Genomic DNA, 17427 nt, shown 5'->3' with positions numbered 1-17427 from the left:
CGGTTCTCTTGAAAGTGGACTTGTACGTTTGCCACTTTGCTCCGTTTAAGTTCACCACACCACATTGTCAAGAGAGCTGTATGCGTTTGGAAAGTGCAGTGTGAAACCAGTAGAACTTGTCTGCACGTGAACCAAACAGACAAATTTGAATGCAAGTTTGCTTGAATTTTTCTGGTGTGAAACAAACTGAAGCAAACCTGAAAAAAATGAGTCTGTTTGCAAGTGAACTACGATTCGAATCACTTGAAAGTGAACTAGGTATGAAACTGCCATTAGTGTCCGAATATAAGGGTTTAAGGAGGTGTCCGTTTCTGTGTCTTCATTTATGTCTAGCTTAAATTTTTGCATACTGTATCAGAACTGCTTACCCAATTATGAAGAACCTTGGTAAGGACATTCTTTTGCACATTGTCAGAATGTTGGGGATTCAGTTTACCTGTCAGTCTTTTCATCAGACACTGTTTCAACATTTTCATGAAAGTGAGATTATTGTTTTTATTTGCATATAAATCTGCATTGAAATCGAACCCTGCCAGTATTGTTTTTTGAATGTGCCATGTAAATTTCAACAGTTTTTACCAGCTTAGCAACAAAAAGGTCTTTATTCATTGTGTGTGTGTGTGTGTGTGTGTGTGTGTGACTTCAGTGAATAAGCTATTGCATGGCTGGTGTTAGAGAAATTGGGTTCAAAGGTTACTAGCAGAGGGAAAAGGGAAGTTCAGTACTGGCATACCTAAAACTGCAGTTTATTAAAGCTACCAAATAATCTTCTATTGGAAGTGTTGTTTTTTTTTTTTTTTTTTTTTTTTTTTTTTAAGTATAGTGCCCTCTTGTGTTGGTAGGCAAGACTGCACAATATTCATTTTCAGTAAAAACAGCTAAAATGAAGAAGGCTTCTTTTTGAGACCGGTCCAAAATTGGTTGAAAAGTATAGCATAGGGAGGCTTGATGGGTTTTTAATCCTGTGCAGTCTTGAATGGCTTAATTAAGTATGATTTGATTTGGGCTAGAGAGTTTTGAAAATGTTGGTAAAGTTACAGACATCATCAATGTAATTGTAATAAATGTTTCTTGTGCTTGTGATTTTTTTTCTTTTTCAGTCGAGTGAATTGGATGACATTCTAGATGACCTGCAGAATAGCCAGCCCCAGCTTTTCTCTGACACCCGGCCTGTTTCTGTATCTGCGCCGGTGGACAAACAAGCCATCATCAACGACATCCTTCAGATCACCGGGGAAAACAGTCCTGCTGCATCCCTGGGTCCACAGAAACAATTTCCTGGCATGCTGCAAGGCAGTAAGTGATATTTGATTTATTGCTGTATTAAAGAAATAAAAACATTGTATGGTTGCATGATTTTCAATATGTTTTTATACAGTGCTTCCAAAGACTAGAATCCATGAGGTATTTATTTTTGACCAGCGGTACTGTTTTTTTTTTTTTTTTTTTTTTTTTTTTTTTTATTTTCTCCAGTGTACCTGTGCTTTAAATGCTGATGCACTTAGTTTTAGTGATCGTAATGTTCTTTCCTATTATTTTGTCAATTAAAAAATAACATATTATTCACTTTGACCTATTTTCTTTTTCTTGTACAGAGTAAAAACAACTATCTTGATATCTGAGTGTTTCTTGGTAAACAGCTACTGTAGTGCACTGCAGGCTCACAAGCACAATCAGAGTTTTTTCTTGCTTTTACATTTATTTTGCTTCAATCTGTAATATATGTGACATTGTGGCTCTACCTCTTAATTAGAAAAAAAAATGTGGAGCAGTGATGCTGAGTGAATGTAGTTTTGACCTAGAATTTTCTATATGGCAATAATGAGAAATGGGATGAAACAGTTGAGCAGTCTGAAACCTTTAAAAAAGCAAGGCTTATTTCATTAACATAAAAATCAGTTTAAAAAAAAACAAAAAAACATCATGTTTAACATGGATAGTGGTGGGGAGAAAGAAAAAACTGTAAGAGACACCTTCAGTTTACATTCTCTTTAGACTTTTGTGCAGTCAAAGCTAGTGTACATGTACTGTATGTGAGCAGTATTTAAACCACTGATTTTTAAATGCATGTTATAAATAACAGGCATTCCCCCCAACTCCCACACATGTTAGCACCCACGCACCGTACTTGACAAGCAAACACAACACAGTGGCGAGTAAAACAGGAAAGGGGCGGTGGGGAGGGGTTTCCAGCACCTATATTTTTTAAAGGAGATGGAACAAAGTTAATGCATTTTGAGTTTACTGCCGTTTTCTAAAACAAAAGGTGAAGATTTGAAAGGTAAGTTAGTTTCAGTTTAAATAGATTCCTCCAGGACAAGATGTAATCACAGGCTGTGAAGGAAGGTGTGTGTGTGGTACAGTAAAAATTCTCATGAATCTGCAAATTACTTTGATCTCGGACCCAAATGCTTTTAATAAAGTGGACTTTATTATTTCAATGGCAACATCCTGGTAGTGTTGGGTTTTCTGTCTGTCTGTCTATCTATCTATCTATCTATCTATCTATCTATCTATCTATCTATGTATCTATGGATGAAGGCTATATTGGCATCCTGAAAAAAAGTGATACTACAGTAGTGATGTCAAAAAGTGATATACTTGAACTTTGACCCATTTGACTCCTCGAGACCATCACTTTCAATTCAAACACAAAATGTCTCATTTTCTATCACCCTATAACACCCACAGTACAGAAATGTCCATTAATGATCAACAAAATGAGAATACATTAAATAATAATAATAGTAAATAAAAAAATAAATAAATAAACACGTAAAGCTGGTACATTCATATCTCGGAGAAACTAAACAGATAACAACATAGAACGTCTGTACAGCACTAAAAAACATAATTACAAAAAAAAAAAAAAAAAAAACACACAAAAGAAAAACCCCGAACTGTACTGCTGAACCTCGTCGTCTTTAATATTAGCATCACAAGGGTAACCATGTTTTATAAAACATAATAGATGGGCCTCTTCAGTGAGTTACAGGAAAACAATTCCATCTCTGCTTTCTGTGACAGTTTATAAATCATTTATGGTGTCGCAAAAACCCTGGATGAAATTATTTTCCTCTAACTCACTGAAACCTGTCTATTATTCTATATCGCCACAATTGTGGCAGTACTTTGGCTTAGTGAAAAAGCTTTGTGTGTGTCCTTTCTGTTGCAGCCTTCAGTAACCCCAGGGCAGGCCAGCCTGGCAGAGGCCAACCTGTCCGTAGCATGGACGTCAATGTGCCGACTCAAGCCTCTTCAGGACCTTTCCAAACCATGAGAAACAACAGTCCGTATTCGGTCATGTCCCAGCAGGGAATAATGGGAAATCAGGTGATGATGTCAGGCCAAGCAAATTTAATAAACACAGGTTGGTATTGTCAAATTGCTTTTTAGTTAACCCAGATGCATTCCTTTTTAATAACATTCTTCATATTTACAGTTGCCTCCTGCTGTGTACAATGAGTTGTTGCAAATATTTAAAATATAACCACATTCCCTGGGCCATCAAGGTTATCTTGAAATGTGCAAAAGCTTTCAAGATAATAACCTTACAAAACAAAGTTTAGCATACCATAGATCTATTTGGGACATTTCCCCAAATACAATTACTGTACATTAAACATGAAAATTAATTGTATTTGAGGCCTGTTTTTAATCAGTATAAAAATGCAAACTGTGACATTTTATTAGTATAGCTTATCCATTTAGAAAGAGTCTTCAAGGTGGCAGAACCAGAGGGAAGTTAATGTAGTCTGTTTCCTAACGTATTGCTTTTTATTTCTGCCTCTGACAGCATTTCAGGAACTTATTTATCCAAAGTAGCCAAATGGATCATTTAAATGAATGAGCAATTACTTGAGGTTTCTCTAGTCCAGATTTTTATAATGCTGTAGATTTGAATAGTAGCCTTGTCTGGCATCCCCTTTTGGATTTGGTTATTTGAAAATACTGAAATGATAAAATATCACAGTCATGTCAGAGATGATGCACATTCATCATGCATGATTCTGTATTTTTTCATAAAGTTTAGTTAGTCCTTATGTTTTGCTTTTATTCTGGTGTGCAATATAAAGAAAAATGCTTGCCATAAAATATATTACCAAAATAACTGTTCTTGTTAACTGTAATTTCTTAGCAGAGGGTTTCTCCTTTAGTGGAAAAAGAAAGGATTTCCCCCGACCTGAGGTTTGTCTGAAATAAACGAGAATCGGAACCTTCCTGTCTGTAATTTCCCGGTCTTGTTAATTGAATAGCTTCTCTTACCGTGGTTCCCTGCATTTCAGGGTAAAACAGCTGTTTAACCTGCTTCTACACCTTTAGTCTCATAGTAGATAAAACACAAAAAAATGTTGTTTTTAAAATCGGAAGGAATGATCTGTAGCATAATATGGGCATTTGTTAAACGTTTAAAAACAAGTGCAATGACTGCTGTTATATTCTGAGGATTTCTTACCTTCTTTGGAAAGTAAAGACATTGACGTACAATACAGCAAAAGTGATTCACTTCCTGAGGAAGGAAGCAAAGGGTTACCCGCACACGACTTGACCCTCCCCTTTCCTGGTTTTACTGTCACAGGAACCACATAACATGCAGCTCTTTGTCAAAAAGTTTGCAGTGCGTTCGAGCAAACGGCTGAAGCTCCCACTATATATAGAGCCTGCTATGCTTGCACTGACTCCTGCCACCTTACTGTACATGCACATGTAAACCTGTGTCTAGCTCTGGTCTCAAACCGATTTTAGAGGATGTTTTTGCTGCTGTGGGCTGGATCTCAGTTTAGTTGCTTCTTGTACAGGGATGCTCGGTGGTAACCCTCCGAGAGCCAACATGCCGTCGGGAGACTGGGGGCCTCTGGGCGCTGTCGTCAACAGCACCAACTCGGCAGTATCCGGCACCATCAACAGACCAATGCAGCCAGGAGCTGGAGGCATGGTCCGAAACACAGCGCCAGGGGTCCCGATGAGGCCCAACAACCAGTCTGGCCCGAGACAGATGATATCTCAAATAATGGGTATGGGTAAGCTGAAACCACTTACTACTTTTTTTTTTTTTTTTTTTTTTCAAACTAGGACATATTGTATGAATTAAGATACTGTGCAATGTTGTGAAGAGGCATCACTAGCAGCATTAAAATAAAACTTGACAAATGCATCTATGAATAGATTGGGTACAGTATGGTGTTGGTAGAAGTCTGAAACATGTACTGGTAGTGGTGTGTCTTGTAGTAGTTTCAAGGAACTGAACCGGTAAACAAAAATATTATTTACACTACTATTCCTTTTAACATCTGTTTGATTAGATATTGTTCTGTAATTGTTGTGTCCGAGTTCACTTTTTGTATAATGAATTGTGTGTTTTGGAATCTGATACCAGTCTTTAACTTCTAAAACTAGCCCAACCTGATCTGGATATGGGAATGTCAGCTTCCCAGTTTACCCAGCAGCAGGTACCACCCAATCAGACTGCACCTTGGCCAGACAGCATGCTGCCCATTGAGCAGGGGCCCTTCAGCAATCAAAACAGGTAATGGATAGCCTAAGGAGTGAATCAAAAGACACTTGGGATACCCAAGAGCCAGGGTGAGCCAAGTACCTCACAGAGTAAAAGCATGGAAATCCTGTTCATTCAAGTTCATTTTGGTCCAGTGACGTGAGAACACTGATGGTCACAGAGAAGGAAATAGTCCCTGTTTCTGTTCTGTATTTTGTTATGTATATATGTGCATATTTTTATGTATTAGTCACTGTAAGCAAATTAAGCTAGGAGAGTCAGTAAGGGGGTAAGACTATGAATAAAGGGCCAGTTCTATCGCAGTTTGCGCACCACTGCTGCAATGTATACTCTTACAGTATACTTGTACAGTTTTCACATATTATTAATACAGGGCTGTAACAATTTCAGGGCCCTCCTGGTATAATAAATACATAATCAAATATCTTGTTGTAAAACAGTGCATTGGATGATGTGCGTTTGAATGTATAGAAAACAAATACTTCCTGGGATCCGTAAACAATGATATTCCCTGTTTGTCGACCGTGTCCCATCCCCCCCCCCCCCCCCCCCCCACTCATGGTTTCTGTTAATTAGGGTTTCTTAAATATCTGGTTTTAAGATATATACAATGGAGCCAGCTTTATGTATCATTTACAAGCTTACTCAACCTATCTCTATATGTCTACAGACAGAAACTTTTGACTCAATTTTGTTTTAAAATATCTGCGTCAAATGCTTTGAAAAGCCGTTGAATCTGTTCTCTTCAAGAGACTAACTAGTTCACAGGGAGGAACTTGGCCAGGCAAAAGTAACCTTTATCTTTAAGAAATTCTTTGTTTTTAGTTTTGTTTTTTGTTTTTTAATGCACATTGATTCTTCTTGAATTCTCGTTTGTGGAGGTGGATAGTTAGAGGAAAGTTATGTAGGTAGCTCAATCTAACACTCCCACCCCATGCCTTGTTTGTTCCTCCAGACAAGCCTATAACAGCTCCCAGGATGATTTGCTGTGCACGCCTGCAACCACAGAAGCCCTGACAGATGAAGGCACTCTGCTCAATCAGCTCTACTCGGTACTAAAGGACTTTGACGGCCTGGAGGAAATAGACCGTGCTTTGGGGATACCTGCGTTGGTCAGCCAGGTAATCTTTAAACCTGCGCTTCTATGTTCACGTGAAATCTGCAGCAAAGAGGTATGTCCCTACATTAGTGCACTGGAGGTAAAACATTTGTGCTTGTGCAAAACAAAATGTGTTTGGGGCCCCTTTCTTTTTCGCAGCTTAAATAGCAGCAGTGGTAATTTAGGTTGTTCTGCCTAAATGTGCAGGCGTTTAATCAGCCTGTTTATTAATTGGTTGATTTTCAAATATTTATCACCTCCAATTTGAATACATTTCTTTCTTTTTGTCTTCTAAAAAGGCAAGTTTTCATGTGCACTAAATACAAAATAGAGTATTTGTTGCAGCTGTTAAGAGGAAAGGGGCCATCTTCAAAACCATTTTTGATTTAAATCTGTCAACATTTGCGACCTACAATTTTTAATCTCCATTTAATAAATTAATCATGTTTTGCATGATGGGTGATTTTACATAGAGGACAACCACACTAGCACTTGAATTGGGTTTAAACTGATCACCAGCAGTACTGACTGTGTGGTTGACAGGGGTCTGGAGTGATTTTTAAGTACATTTATGGAGCCAAATTTCCCAAAATATGCTATTTGAATAGTAAGCACAATATGCAATTTAATTTGCTTTTAATTCCATGTTAATTTGAATAATTTGCTTCATGTATGTATTTATTTAGTTGATTTGATGTGAAAGCGTGGCCTGAAACACACTGTTTGTTGATGTCACTCTCCACAGAGCCAGGCTGTAGACCCTGAGCAGTTTCCAAGCCAGGACCCCAGTATGATGCTGGAACAGAAGCCTCCTATTTACAGCCAGCAGTATTCTGCTCCACCTCCCATGCCCCAGGGAAATTACCCTCCCATGCAGGATGCCAGTTTTCACACCTTGGCCAATCAGATGGGCCAGAGACCTGGCTACTCAATGTTGCGCATCCAGACCAGGCCTGGGCTGCGGCCCCCCGGCATGGTGCCTAACCAACCCAACCAGCTGAGGCTTCAGCTTCAACACAGACTGCAAGCACAGCAGGTAGTGGACATTTCTGATTCTGGATCTCTCTGCTGCCTTCTGTGTCCTCCAGAACCTGCAGGGATCCCGGTCTTCTGCAAGAAAATAGTTCAGGCAGTAATATTGTTTCATTTACTGTTTACCTGACAACACAGGGTGTTAGGCTACAACAACCTATTTCAGAATCCATTTTAACAAGGCAAGTAATGCATAAATAAAATGACAGTGTTAAGAATAAAAAATAAACTATACACCTGAGGACCCCTAAGCAGGATTAGTAGGTGTAGTGCATAGCAGCACTGTGGGAACGTAGTCTTGATCACCACCTGCTGGTGCAAGGAAGTATAACAGAGTTTTGGAGCAATGCAGTCCACATTGAATTCTAAGGGCAAAGGGAGTATTTTTGTATATATACATTAGATGGGACACCTTGCTGTATATCATATTGATTAAATATTACAATCTCAACTTTTAATATATTATACAGGTCAATAAAATTGAAAGTATTTTTATTCAAGCAGATGTTAGACAAGTTGTGTTAAACTTTTAACATAATTAGATTTGTGTTGTTTGTTTAAATACATTTACAAATGTCGGAATATCTGTCTAAATTATGGTATGTGTTTTTTTTTGTTTTTTTTTATATATATTTTGTTATTATTTTAAGAACCGTCAGCCACTGATGGGTCAGCTCAACAATGTCTCCAACATGAACCTACCTCTAAGACAAAACGTACCACCCCAGGTTAGTATGACACCCTGTGTAGGAAGTTGTTATATGTATTTCAATCCTCTATAGCTCTGTAAAGCAATTCAAGTTTAATCAATGAAATGGGTGTCAGTTGAGAGAGTAGTTCAATCTCTATACCAGTTTAGATTCTAGTTTCTCGGCGCATGTCCACTAGGAACCAGCCTAAGAGCAAGACGAAACATTTCTCACACGCAACTGAAGAACCAAACATGTCTGACTAGTGAAAAGTGACTGTACCAAGGACCCAAAGAAACAATGGGGCATATTTTCAAAGCATTTACTCTTTAATTAAGTTTTTGTTGTACAAAACTAGCATTCAGGTTTTCTTCTGTCATTTTTTGTCACATTAGTGTTGAATTTTTTCTACAAAAAAAAAAAAAAGATGACACCTTGTGTATCCTACTGTGTAATATTACTTATTTTAATGAATAAAGTGATAAAAGGGAAGGCTTTGTTTGTGATTACCTATCTATTTATTTATTTATTTATTTGTGTACTCTCTCTCTCAGGGAACCATCAACGCTCAGATGTTGGCTCAGAGACAGAGGGAGCTCTTGAGCCAGCACTTGCGCCAGCGCCAACTCGAGCAACAGCAGCGGCAGCAACAGCAGCAGCAGCAGAGAGCCATGATGATGCGGGCACAGGGCCTCAACATCCCGCCAAGCATGGCAGCAACGGCTTCTGGTGGGATGCCGGGCACCATGAGCAACCCACGGATCCCTCAAGCAAACCCACAGCAATTCCCATTCCCTCCAAACTACGGTACTGGACTTAAATCCCCACCACCCTCCACCAGCCCTTTCTCCCCAGTGTCCCCCAACCACCCTGGGTCACAGCTCCTCTCACACAGCTCCTTGCATGGCTCCCAGATGAGTCTGGCTAACCAGGGAATGATGGGAAACATGGGAGGACAGTTTGGGCCTGTAATGAGTCCCCAAATCCAGCACAATGCCTTCCAGTTTCCCAAGGGTCGTGCTTTTCTGAGTGCTTGTAGTTTAAAATAAATTTTATATATATATATATATATATATATATATATATATATATATATATATATATATATATATATATATATATATATATATATATGTGTATGTGTATGTATGTATATATATATATATATATATATATATATATATATATATATACATACATACATACATACATACATACATACATATACACACACATACATAAAGTCAATTGTCGTTAATATGAATTTCAAGGGACCATCAAAAAAACCAAATTGTTTTAATAACGATCTAAAGCCAAAAGCATACTGTCAAATTTTAATGAAGTTACAGTAACACTGAAATAAATTTCCAGTTACAGAACATTGAAAAGTATTATACATTTAAAAGTGTTGTGTGTTTTATTGAAAATACAACTGAAAGTGAACTTTTTAAAAGTATACATTGCAAATGAACTGCCCTTGAAACCTGCATGTCACATTCTGATCACAGGCATTTTTAAACCATGTATCCTCAACAGCAGGGTATTGAGCAAATCAGAAACATTGACAACTTGCATCCACAGTGTGCTCTTCATAAGCTTTTTTTTTTCTAGAAAGGTTGACAAAGTGTTCGTTGAATGGTGAAATCTGTAACAACATCTTTCGTTCTCTTGTACGCAAGGACAGTGCACATTTTTGCGTGAGCACAAGGGCAACTCGAAATGCATGATATGATCATTACTCCACAAACAGCACCAAAATACAAAACAAAGGTGCTAATGTGGATGCCAAGTTAATGCGTTTCCAAATATCCTTTACACTCAGCAGGTCAAACTTGGGTATTTTCATTTTATTCAGATTTTTCCCTGAGGAGGGCTCCAAAATAATTCACACTAACAGGAAATTTGTGTTAAACAAATTCTAATTATAAGAAGTAATTTGCAATAAGTGATTGCTAAATTTAGCCGGGACCAGGAAATGTGTCTAACCTGTGTTCGTTTTAACGAGAATTGACTGTATATAGATATGAATGACTATACCATAATATACTGGTATAACAGTACTTCTTTTTTTTTTTTTTTTTTTTTTTTTTTTTTTTTTGGCTTTGGGCAACAAAAGCGATTTCAAAACCTAAATTCCAGTAAACAGATTGTCTTATATTAGAATATACAAAGCACATATACAGTACCAGTCAAAAGGTTGAGTACACTTGCTGAAAACTAGGTTTTTTCCATTTTTTCATAATTGACAATGTTTTACATCGTATATGTTTCTATAAATACTTGAAAATGAAAACACATGTTACAATATACAAAACAAAACATAAGGAGTATCAAAGCAATGTTCAAGAAAATTGAAAATTAACTCTAAATCTTGGATTCCTCAAAATAGCCACCCTTTGCCTTAATAACAGCCTCACAAACACAAGGCATTCGGTTAACAAGTTTCAGCAGGAAATCACCCAACATGTCTTCCCAGTTCTTCTGCAGCAATTCCCAGAGATGTAGGGCACTTGTGGGTAGCTTTGCTTTGACTCTTCTGTCCAGTTTGTTTTATACAAGTTCTGTGGGATTGAGGTCTGGAGACTGGGCAGGCCAGGTCATTAGATTGAGTTGTCCTTCACTTTTCTTCTTCGCCATATAGTTCTTCCACAACTTTGAGGTGTGTTTCAGGTCATTATCTTGCTGAAGAATGAAGGACTGCCCAACTAGCCATAATCCTGATGGAATGGCATGCCTCTGAAGTATGCTATGATAGCCATGCTGGTTGAGCTTGCCATGGACTTGGTAAAGATCACCAACTCTGTCACCAGCAAAGCAACCCCAGACCATGACACTGCCTCCTCCATGCTTGACAGTGGGAACCACACATGCAGAACTCATACGCTCACCCTCTCTGCGTCTTACAAATACTCTGCGGTTGGACCCAAATATTTCAAATTTTGACTGATTGGTCCATAAGACTGACTTCCACTCCTCAAACGTCCAGTTTTTTCTTTGCTTAACTGAGCATATTTTGTCATTTTCTGCTTCCTTACATTCAGGAATGACAAACTTGTGCCTATGCTACCTATATTTTTAGTAATCATGCACCCTCACCTGTTAACAGTAATTGGTGACAAAAGGTTAATTAGGTAACGTGCTAGTTAACTCCGAGAACATCTAACAAAGACACTTTTGTACTTAGGCCAGTGTTCTAACACTGTGTTATACACATTTCAGACTTTTAACTGACTTGGGCTTCAGTCTGAAATCCCCTTGCTTTGGGTGACCATTTCATTGAAATTGACAAGATTTACATTTTCATTTAAAAATTAAATTTTTGAATGCAGTTCACTTATGATTATCAGCTTATATAAGTACACGGGTCATATAATGAAATACCAAGTGCTTATAGACAAGTTTATACAGTTAAAAGCATAGATAATCATGAAAAACCTGGTTTCAAGCAGGTGTACTCAAACTTTTGACTGGTACTGTACCTTTATGCTTGATTCTAAATATTAGTATAAATCGGATCATGTCATTCATGTCGTGTGTTGGGTATAACTAAACTAATTGGCTGTTGCTTTTACTTTTGGTGCTGAGCTATTGCTTTTTAAATGAACGTGTCTAATCACATTTAACCTGATCTGTCCCACTCCATGTGATGCTACTAAAACTTGTATGTGTCATGTTGTCTGAGGTGCTTGCTGTTGACAAAGGATGCATCTTGTTTGCTAAGGAGCCTAACCATCCCTAGTATGTATGCTACCTTTTTATTATATAAGTATATAAAAAGATAACTCCGTACGAGCTGAAACGGGAGCTAAAGGCAAAGCAGACATCTCTTGTTAAATCATTGAGTTAGTAATCACGAGTTTTGTAACACTGGAACAACTAGTTGCTAAAAGTAAAAACGTTAGTTTTACAGCTCCACTTTTATTTTAAGTAGGCCCCCTTCTCTTGGCTACCAAAAATGTGTTATTTCAAGTATGAAGTTCAGAACAGCCTACCGCACAGTTGTTTATTTTTTGCTTGGTGCTTTTAAGTCCATGTGGAGACTGTCCGCTCTATTGGTGTGTCCTATAAAATCTATATAATCAGTGTAACAAAAATACAGCTGAAGCGTGTCATATGAAACCTCCTGCTGCAGCAGGTAGTGGCAAGAATTCACTGGTGATGGAGCGGCAACATGAAGTTTATGAAAGGATTGTAAACAAACCGACTCAAACCAAGTTCTGGTTTCTGAAGTACAACTGTAGAAAACATGAGTAAAACGTTGTTCAGTCACTAGAAATAATATTTGAGGAAAAAAAGCAACATTATTGTGGGACACGCCAAGTTATTTATTTATTTTTAATTTAAGTTAAACCTGCTCTGTGCAGTGATCACTGTGAATGTATTTGGACAAACAAACACAAGTCAGATTAACAAACTCCAGCAGTATATTAAAATATTAATGGCAATTTTAATTTTATTCTTTTGATACATACACCTCGCGTAATATAGCCCACATCACATATTGGCACTTCGTAATATAGCCCACATCACATATTGGCACTTCGTAATATATAGCCCACATCACATATTGGCACTTCATGTACAAAACAGTTCCGTACAAAGTTTGCCGGCGAATCAAAACCAAATTATGCTCCAGTTTTTACCATTGTTGAGTGCGTTTTAACATTTAAATTCCAAAAGCAGGGCAAGGTATGTAATCGCTTCTGGTAGGACAAAATCAGGGTCAACAAGAATCCGCTTTGTGGCTTTCCTTTCATGAGAATCAAATCCAGAACTTCATGGTACTACGATTTGATACTTTACCATACTAGACCTGGTTGTGTTTTCCTGTGTTCAGATTTAATTATGCCCATTGTAAAATTGAAGCCATCTTATTCAGGGATGGAAGTAAGACGGTGTAGCAGTTCGATCCCTTCCAGGTTTTACTATGAGTTTTTAATAAATTGATCTTGTTAACTATAAACTGAGGATAATCAAACACATAATAAAAACTTGAAATGTTTGAAACCGTTCTGCAATAGGAGTCTTGTTTTCGTTCCTGTTATTCCTGGTTGTGGCTGGGTCATTTTCAGCTGGCTATGATAGTGTGTTGGTAACTTCTTGATCCAGTAGGCAGTCTAAATCCCTAGCATCATTTAAATATTGTGTTTTAGTTTCCTGTGTGTGAATTCAAAACCATGTCCAGCATGACACAGAAACTTTGTCTTGTAGTAATATGACCGTACATGTACACTGTTCCATCAGCTCTTTGTGTTATGACAACTAGATGGTCAGTTAAGACTTGTACAAGTGAAGTATTGAGGCCAAGACTGACGGTGGTTGGGAATCACTGGCAACTTTCTTTGAAATCAAAAGAAAAGATAATATTTGTTGTTAAAATCTTCTTTCTAGCTGCACTTTTACTACTTCCCTTGTGTGTAGTTGAGTTTTGATGTTTCTGCATGCACTAACATTTTTCAAAATAAGCTTATCTTTATACGGTTAATATTACACATAGCTGTTTAAGTGAAACACATCAGCCTGCTCTTCTTTTTACTGCTGTCAATGACAGGTTGAATAAGGGGTGCTGTAACTGTATGCAAATTTCCTGTCAATAGTGATAGTACACCAGCCCTCAACACCAGAGGTAGAGTCATTAACACTGGTTCTCCATTAGACAGCGCTAATGATATTGTAAATGTAAATGCACAACTGGTGGAATTTAAGGAATTATTTTGTTAGCTAAAACCACTGTATAACACTTGGCTGAATTTTAACCAATGCATTTGCCATATTAGTTATTTAATTTATTTTCCAATCACTCCTGGGCAAATTTTAAAAAGACTTTCCCGCCACTTTGTAATGTTGTGGCATGCAGGTGTTTTTGTCTAGTGTGTTGCTCAACTCGAGCACCATAACTAGTGTAAAGTTTGGCCTCTCAGTATGGTCTCTCTCTGTGGGTTGTAGTGCAGGAGCTACTGTACACATTGGTTTATCCATGCCTTGCGAGGGCTCACAGGCTGTCCGTTTGTTTTCAGGGATGAATCAGCAACCTGACGCAGGATTTGGTGGAGCTGCTGCCCCTCAAAGCCCCCTGATGTCACCCAGGATGAGTCACGCTCAGAGTCCCATGATGCAACAGCCCCAGGCTAACACAACCTTCCAGTCGTCGTCTGAGTTGAATGGATGGTCACAGGGGAATATGAGTGGAAACAGGTAAATTCCTCTGTGAGTGAAACAAGCAATGTGATTGGTCGAGCAAGGTTCCAGCTGTCCATATTTTGGATGGATATGGACAGATTGGAGCCTTGTCACATATTCAAAATCACTGTGCTGCCTCACATAATTTAAAGTACCGTTAACCATCTTTACAGTTAGATGTACAGTAACTACAAAACCGAGTGACCAATTGCTATCAAAAAATATCCCAACAGTAGTAAGCAAACATGCCGATTTTGGATGAAGAACAATTACATGAAGATAGCAAAATGAAAAAAAATAAGAAAAATTTGTAAAAAAAAAAAAAAAAAAATCTAAAAATAGCTGTCTTTCTGAGTCGGTATTTTTGAGTGCTGACGCAACTCCACCCCCTTGTGCGTCTTTTCAATGGCAATGTGCACAATATTTAAAAGATTTAGATTTACTTACTTTTGCATTTTTTGTTAAATTAATTTACACAGCTTATCTTAGTGTGTAGTTCAAAGTTGTAAACGGGACTACTTTATTGGCGAAATGATATTGAATTAAAAAAATAATAATAATAAATTCCCTAAACATGATTTTGTTTTATTTTTTATTTTTTTTAAATCCACTGTTTGACCTAGATTATAAATGCAATAAGGCCCTTCAGGCCTCCGGGCATTGTTTGTCTGTATATTTGACGTACAGCAACACCCTGCCGGGCCTTATTGCACACATATATTAAATTAATTGCAGAGAATAAATAAATCTATTAATATAGGGGATCAGGAGGGCAACAGCAAAGAAAGTGGCCACAAACGATTACAATTTTTAAAGAGAAACAGGGTGTCCCATTTTGCATTATACTGGAACTCAAAACAAACAAGCACAACAAAATACTAAACTCAAGTCAGAATGACAGCAATGAAATCTATAGTTTTAAAATTAGCAGGTCATAGGAACCACCAGTGAGTGCACTTCTCTAGTGCCATCCTGAACAGAAACATTCGGTAGACCTCGTCAAGACTAGTTTAAAAAAAGAGAGATGCACAAAAATACTCGAAAGAAAAAAAGTCAGAACACACATTTTATAGTATTAAATGAGAGAAAGGTGAGGCTTCAATGTACGAGGTGTACTTAGTTAATTGTTCTTTTCTGTTCAAGTTCAAATATGTTTTCTTTCTTATTTTGTTAGCATGTTTTCGCAACAGTCCTCACCTCAATTTGGGCAACAGTCAAATGCCAGCATGTACAACAACAATATGAACATCAATGTGTCCATGGCAACAAACTCCAGCAGTATGAACAACATGAACCAGATGTCGGGGCAGATTAGCATGACTTCGGTGCCTACATCGGGGTTGTCCTCCATGGGCCCTGAGCAGGTAAGAGATGCAGCCTTGGGCCTCCTTAACATGGGCCTCCTCTAAAAATGGGGCATACAAGACCAACTTTGACTCTAACAATACACATATTTCACCTAAGTTATTCAAGTTTAAAATATTGTATGCAATATCTTGCAACTGTCTATGAAGAAAGACAAGTTGGATAAGTAAATACTGACCAACCAATTAGACATAAACTTGTGTCGTCTATATACTGTCCTGCATTTTCTATTTTTTTTTTTTTTTTAATGTGATGCATTACACTCTCTTTATAACAGGTGAATGATCCTACTATGAGGGGAGGAAACCTCTTTCCAAATCAGTTGCCTGGAATGGATATGATTAAGCAGGAGGGTGACGGGTCTCGGGTGAGAAATGTGAATAACACTAAATAAGGGGAAAAAAGGACATATAACTTATAGGTTGCTCCATTCTATCTTGGCCAGCTTTATGTTCTTGTGTTTTATGTTCTAAATGTCTTTGCCTAACCCATTACAAGTTGAAGGCTTTCTAAGTGTTTGCCTACACTTTGTTGTGCTGTACTTGGAACAACAAGGTTGTGAATAATTTAACATAATGAGTTTTTGTAATTCTTCTAACAACAGTAATGATGGCAGGCAAATCTTAAAATGGCACTGTAATTAGTAGCATGCACTTAGTGCAAGGTTGGTTTTGTACTTGAGGAGGCAATATGTTAAAGGACAAATCCATTCCGACTTCAGGACTGTATACCTGTATGTAAACCAGACAGAAATGGAGACTGAAGCTGTACGACTAATTTGATACTTATGTATTGATTTTTCAACCTGGTTCGCAGTGGGCTAAGTAAACTCTTTAGGATCTAAATTATGCTTTGAAAAAAAAAAAGAGTAATGCCATCTACAATTTTACTGCAACAAACAAACATGCAAACATGCTTTAAACGTTTTTTGTATTGTTGTCTAGTGGTGTACAAAGAAGTGCAGCTGAAGACCTGTATTTCACAATTTATTTTAAATATGTTATAAATCTGCTGTTATGTCAACTGCTAATTAGGGGTGTGACGGTATAGTATGCCACGGTTATTGCCATACCACCGTATCAGGTCATTTTTTTGTAATCCCTTTTTAAATGGCTATTTAAAGAATACACTGGTCATCATTTTTTAACAAAATAAAATTTTAAAACAAATCTTAATGTTAAAGTGTTGTAGTTAAATTTCTTCTACAAAACTTGTTGAGAAAATAAAAAGTTTCCATCAATTTTAAAAATAAAATTACAGCAGAATGTCTGTATTTAATTACACCACTTTGAAAATCTCCATTTGCAAATAAAAAAGGTGCTATACATTGTACAACTAATCAAATTACAAAGGCAGAGGGTTGTTTTAATAAATTTGCACACACCTAACATGCACAATGGAATATTGAACGTGTGAATACATTTAAAAATATGTTAGTGCATTTACAGCAAGTTATTTTCACAAGAAGTAAGTTTGCTAGTGAGTGTGCTGTTAACAGCAACACGACTGCATGCTTATTTTATTACAGTTTTTGAGTTAAACGGAAC

The 17427-nt window shown here is 37.4% G+C and overlaps 1 protein-coding gene across 4 annotated transcripts in view; it reads left to right on the top strand.

The window, feature by feature from the left end:
* Positions 1-17427, top strand: part of LOC121314347 (nuclear receptor coactivator 2-like) — a 114270-nt gene that overhangs the window by 93727 nt on the left and 3116 nt on the right. The window contains exons 12-22 of one of the 4 annotated variants that reach the window (XM_041247497.1): positions 1101-1296; positions 3176-3370; positions 4800-5015; positions 5398-5527; positions 6471-6687; positions 7360-7650; positions 8297-8374; positions 8890-9142; positions 14353-14530; positions 15690-15879; positions 16158-16256. In XM_041247497.1, the coding sequence (XP_041103431.1) occupies positions 1101-1296; positions 3176-3370; positions 4800-5015; positions 5398-5527; positions 6471-6687; positions 7360-7650; positions 8297-8374; positions 8890-9142; positions 14353-14530; positions 15690-15879; positions 16158-16256 (2043 nt within the window). Of the gene's footprint in view, positions 1-1100; positions 1297-3175; positions 3371-4799; positions 5022-5397; positions 5528-6470; positions 6688-7359; positions 7651-8296; positions 8375-8889; positions 9143-14352; positions 14531-15689; positions 15880-16157; positions 16257-17427 lie in introns of all 4 variants that reach the window. The other 3 variants (XM_041247496.1, XM_041247499.1, XM_041247498.1) reach the window with 3 other exon arrangements.

This window comes from Polyodon spathula, chromosome 4, assembly GCF_017654505.1.
Source record: "Polyodon spathula isolate WHYD16114869_AA chromosome 4, ASM1765450v1, whole genome shotgun sequence".
Classification (NCBI taxonomy): domain Eukaryota; kingdom Metazoa; phylum Chordata; class Actinopteri; order Acipenseriformes; family Polyodontidae; genus Polyodon; species Polyodon spathula.
The sequence above is the reverse complement of the archived record's forward strand: the minus strand, read 5'-3'. Positions and strand labels throughout refer to the sequence as shown.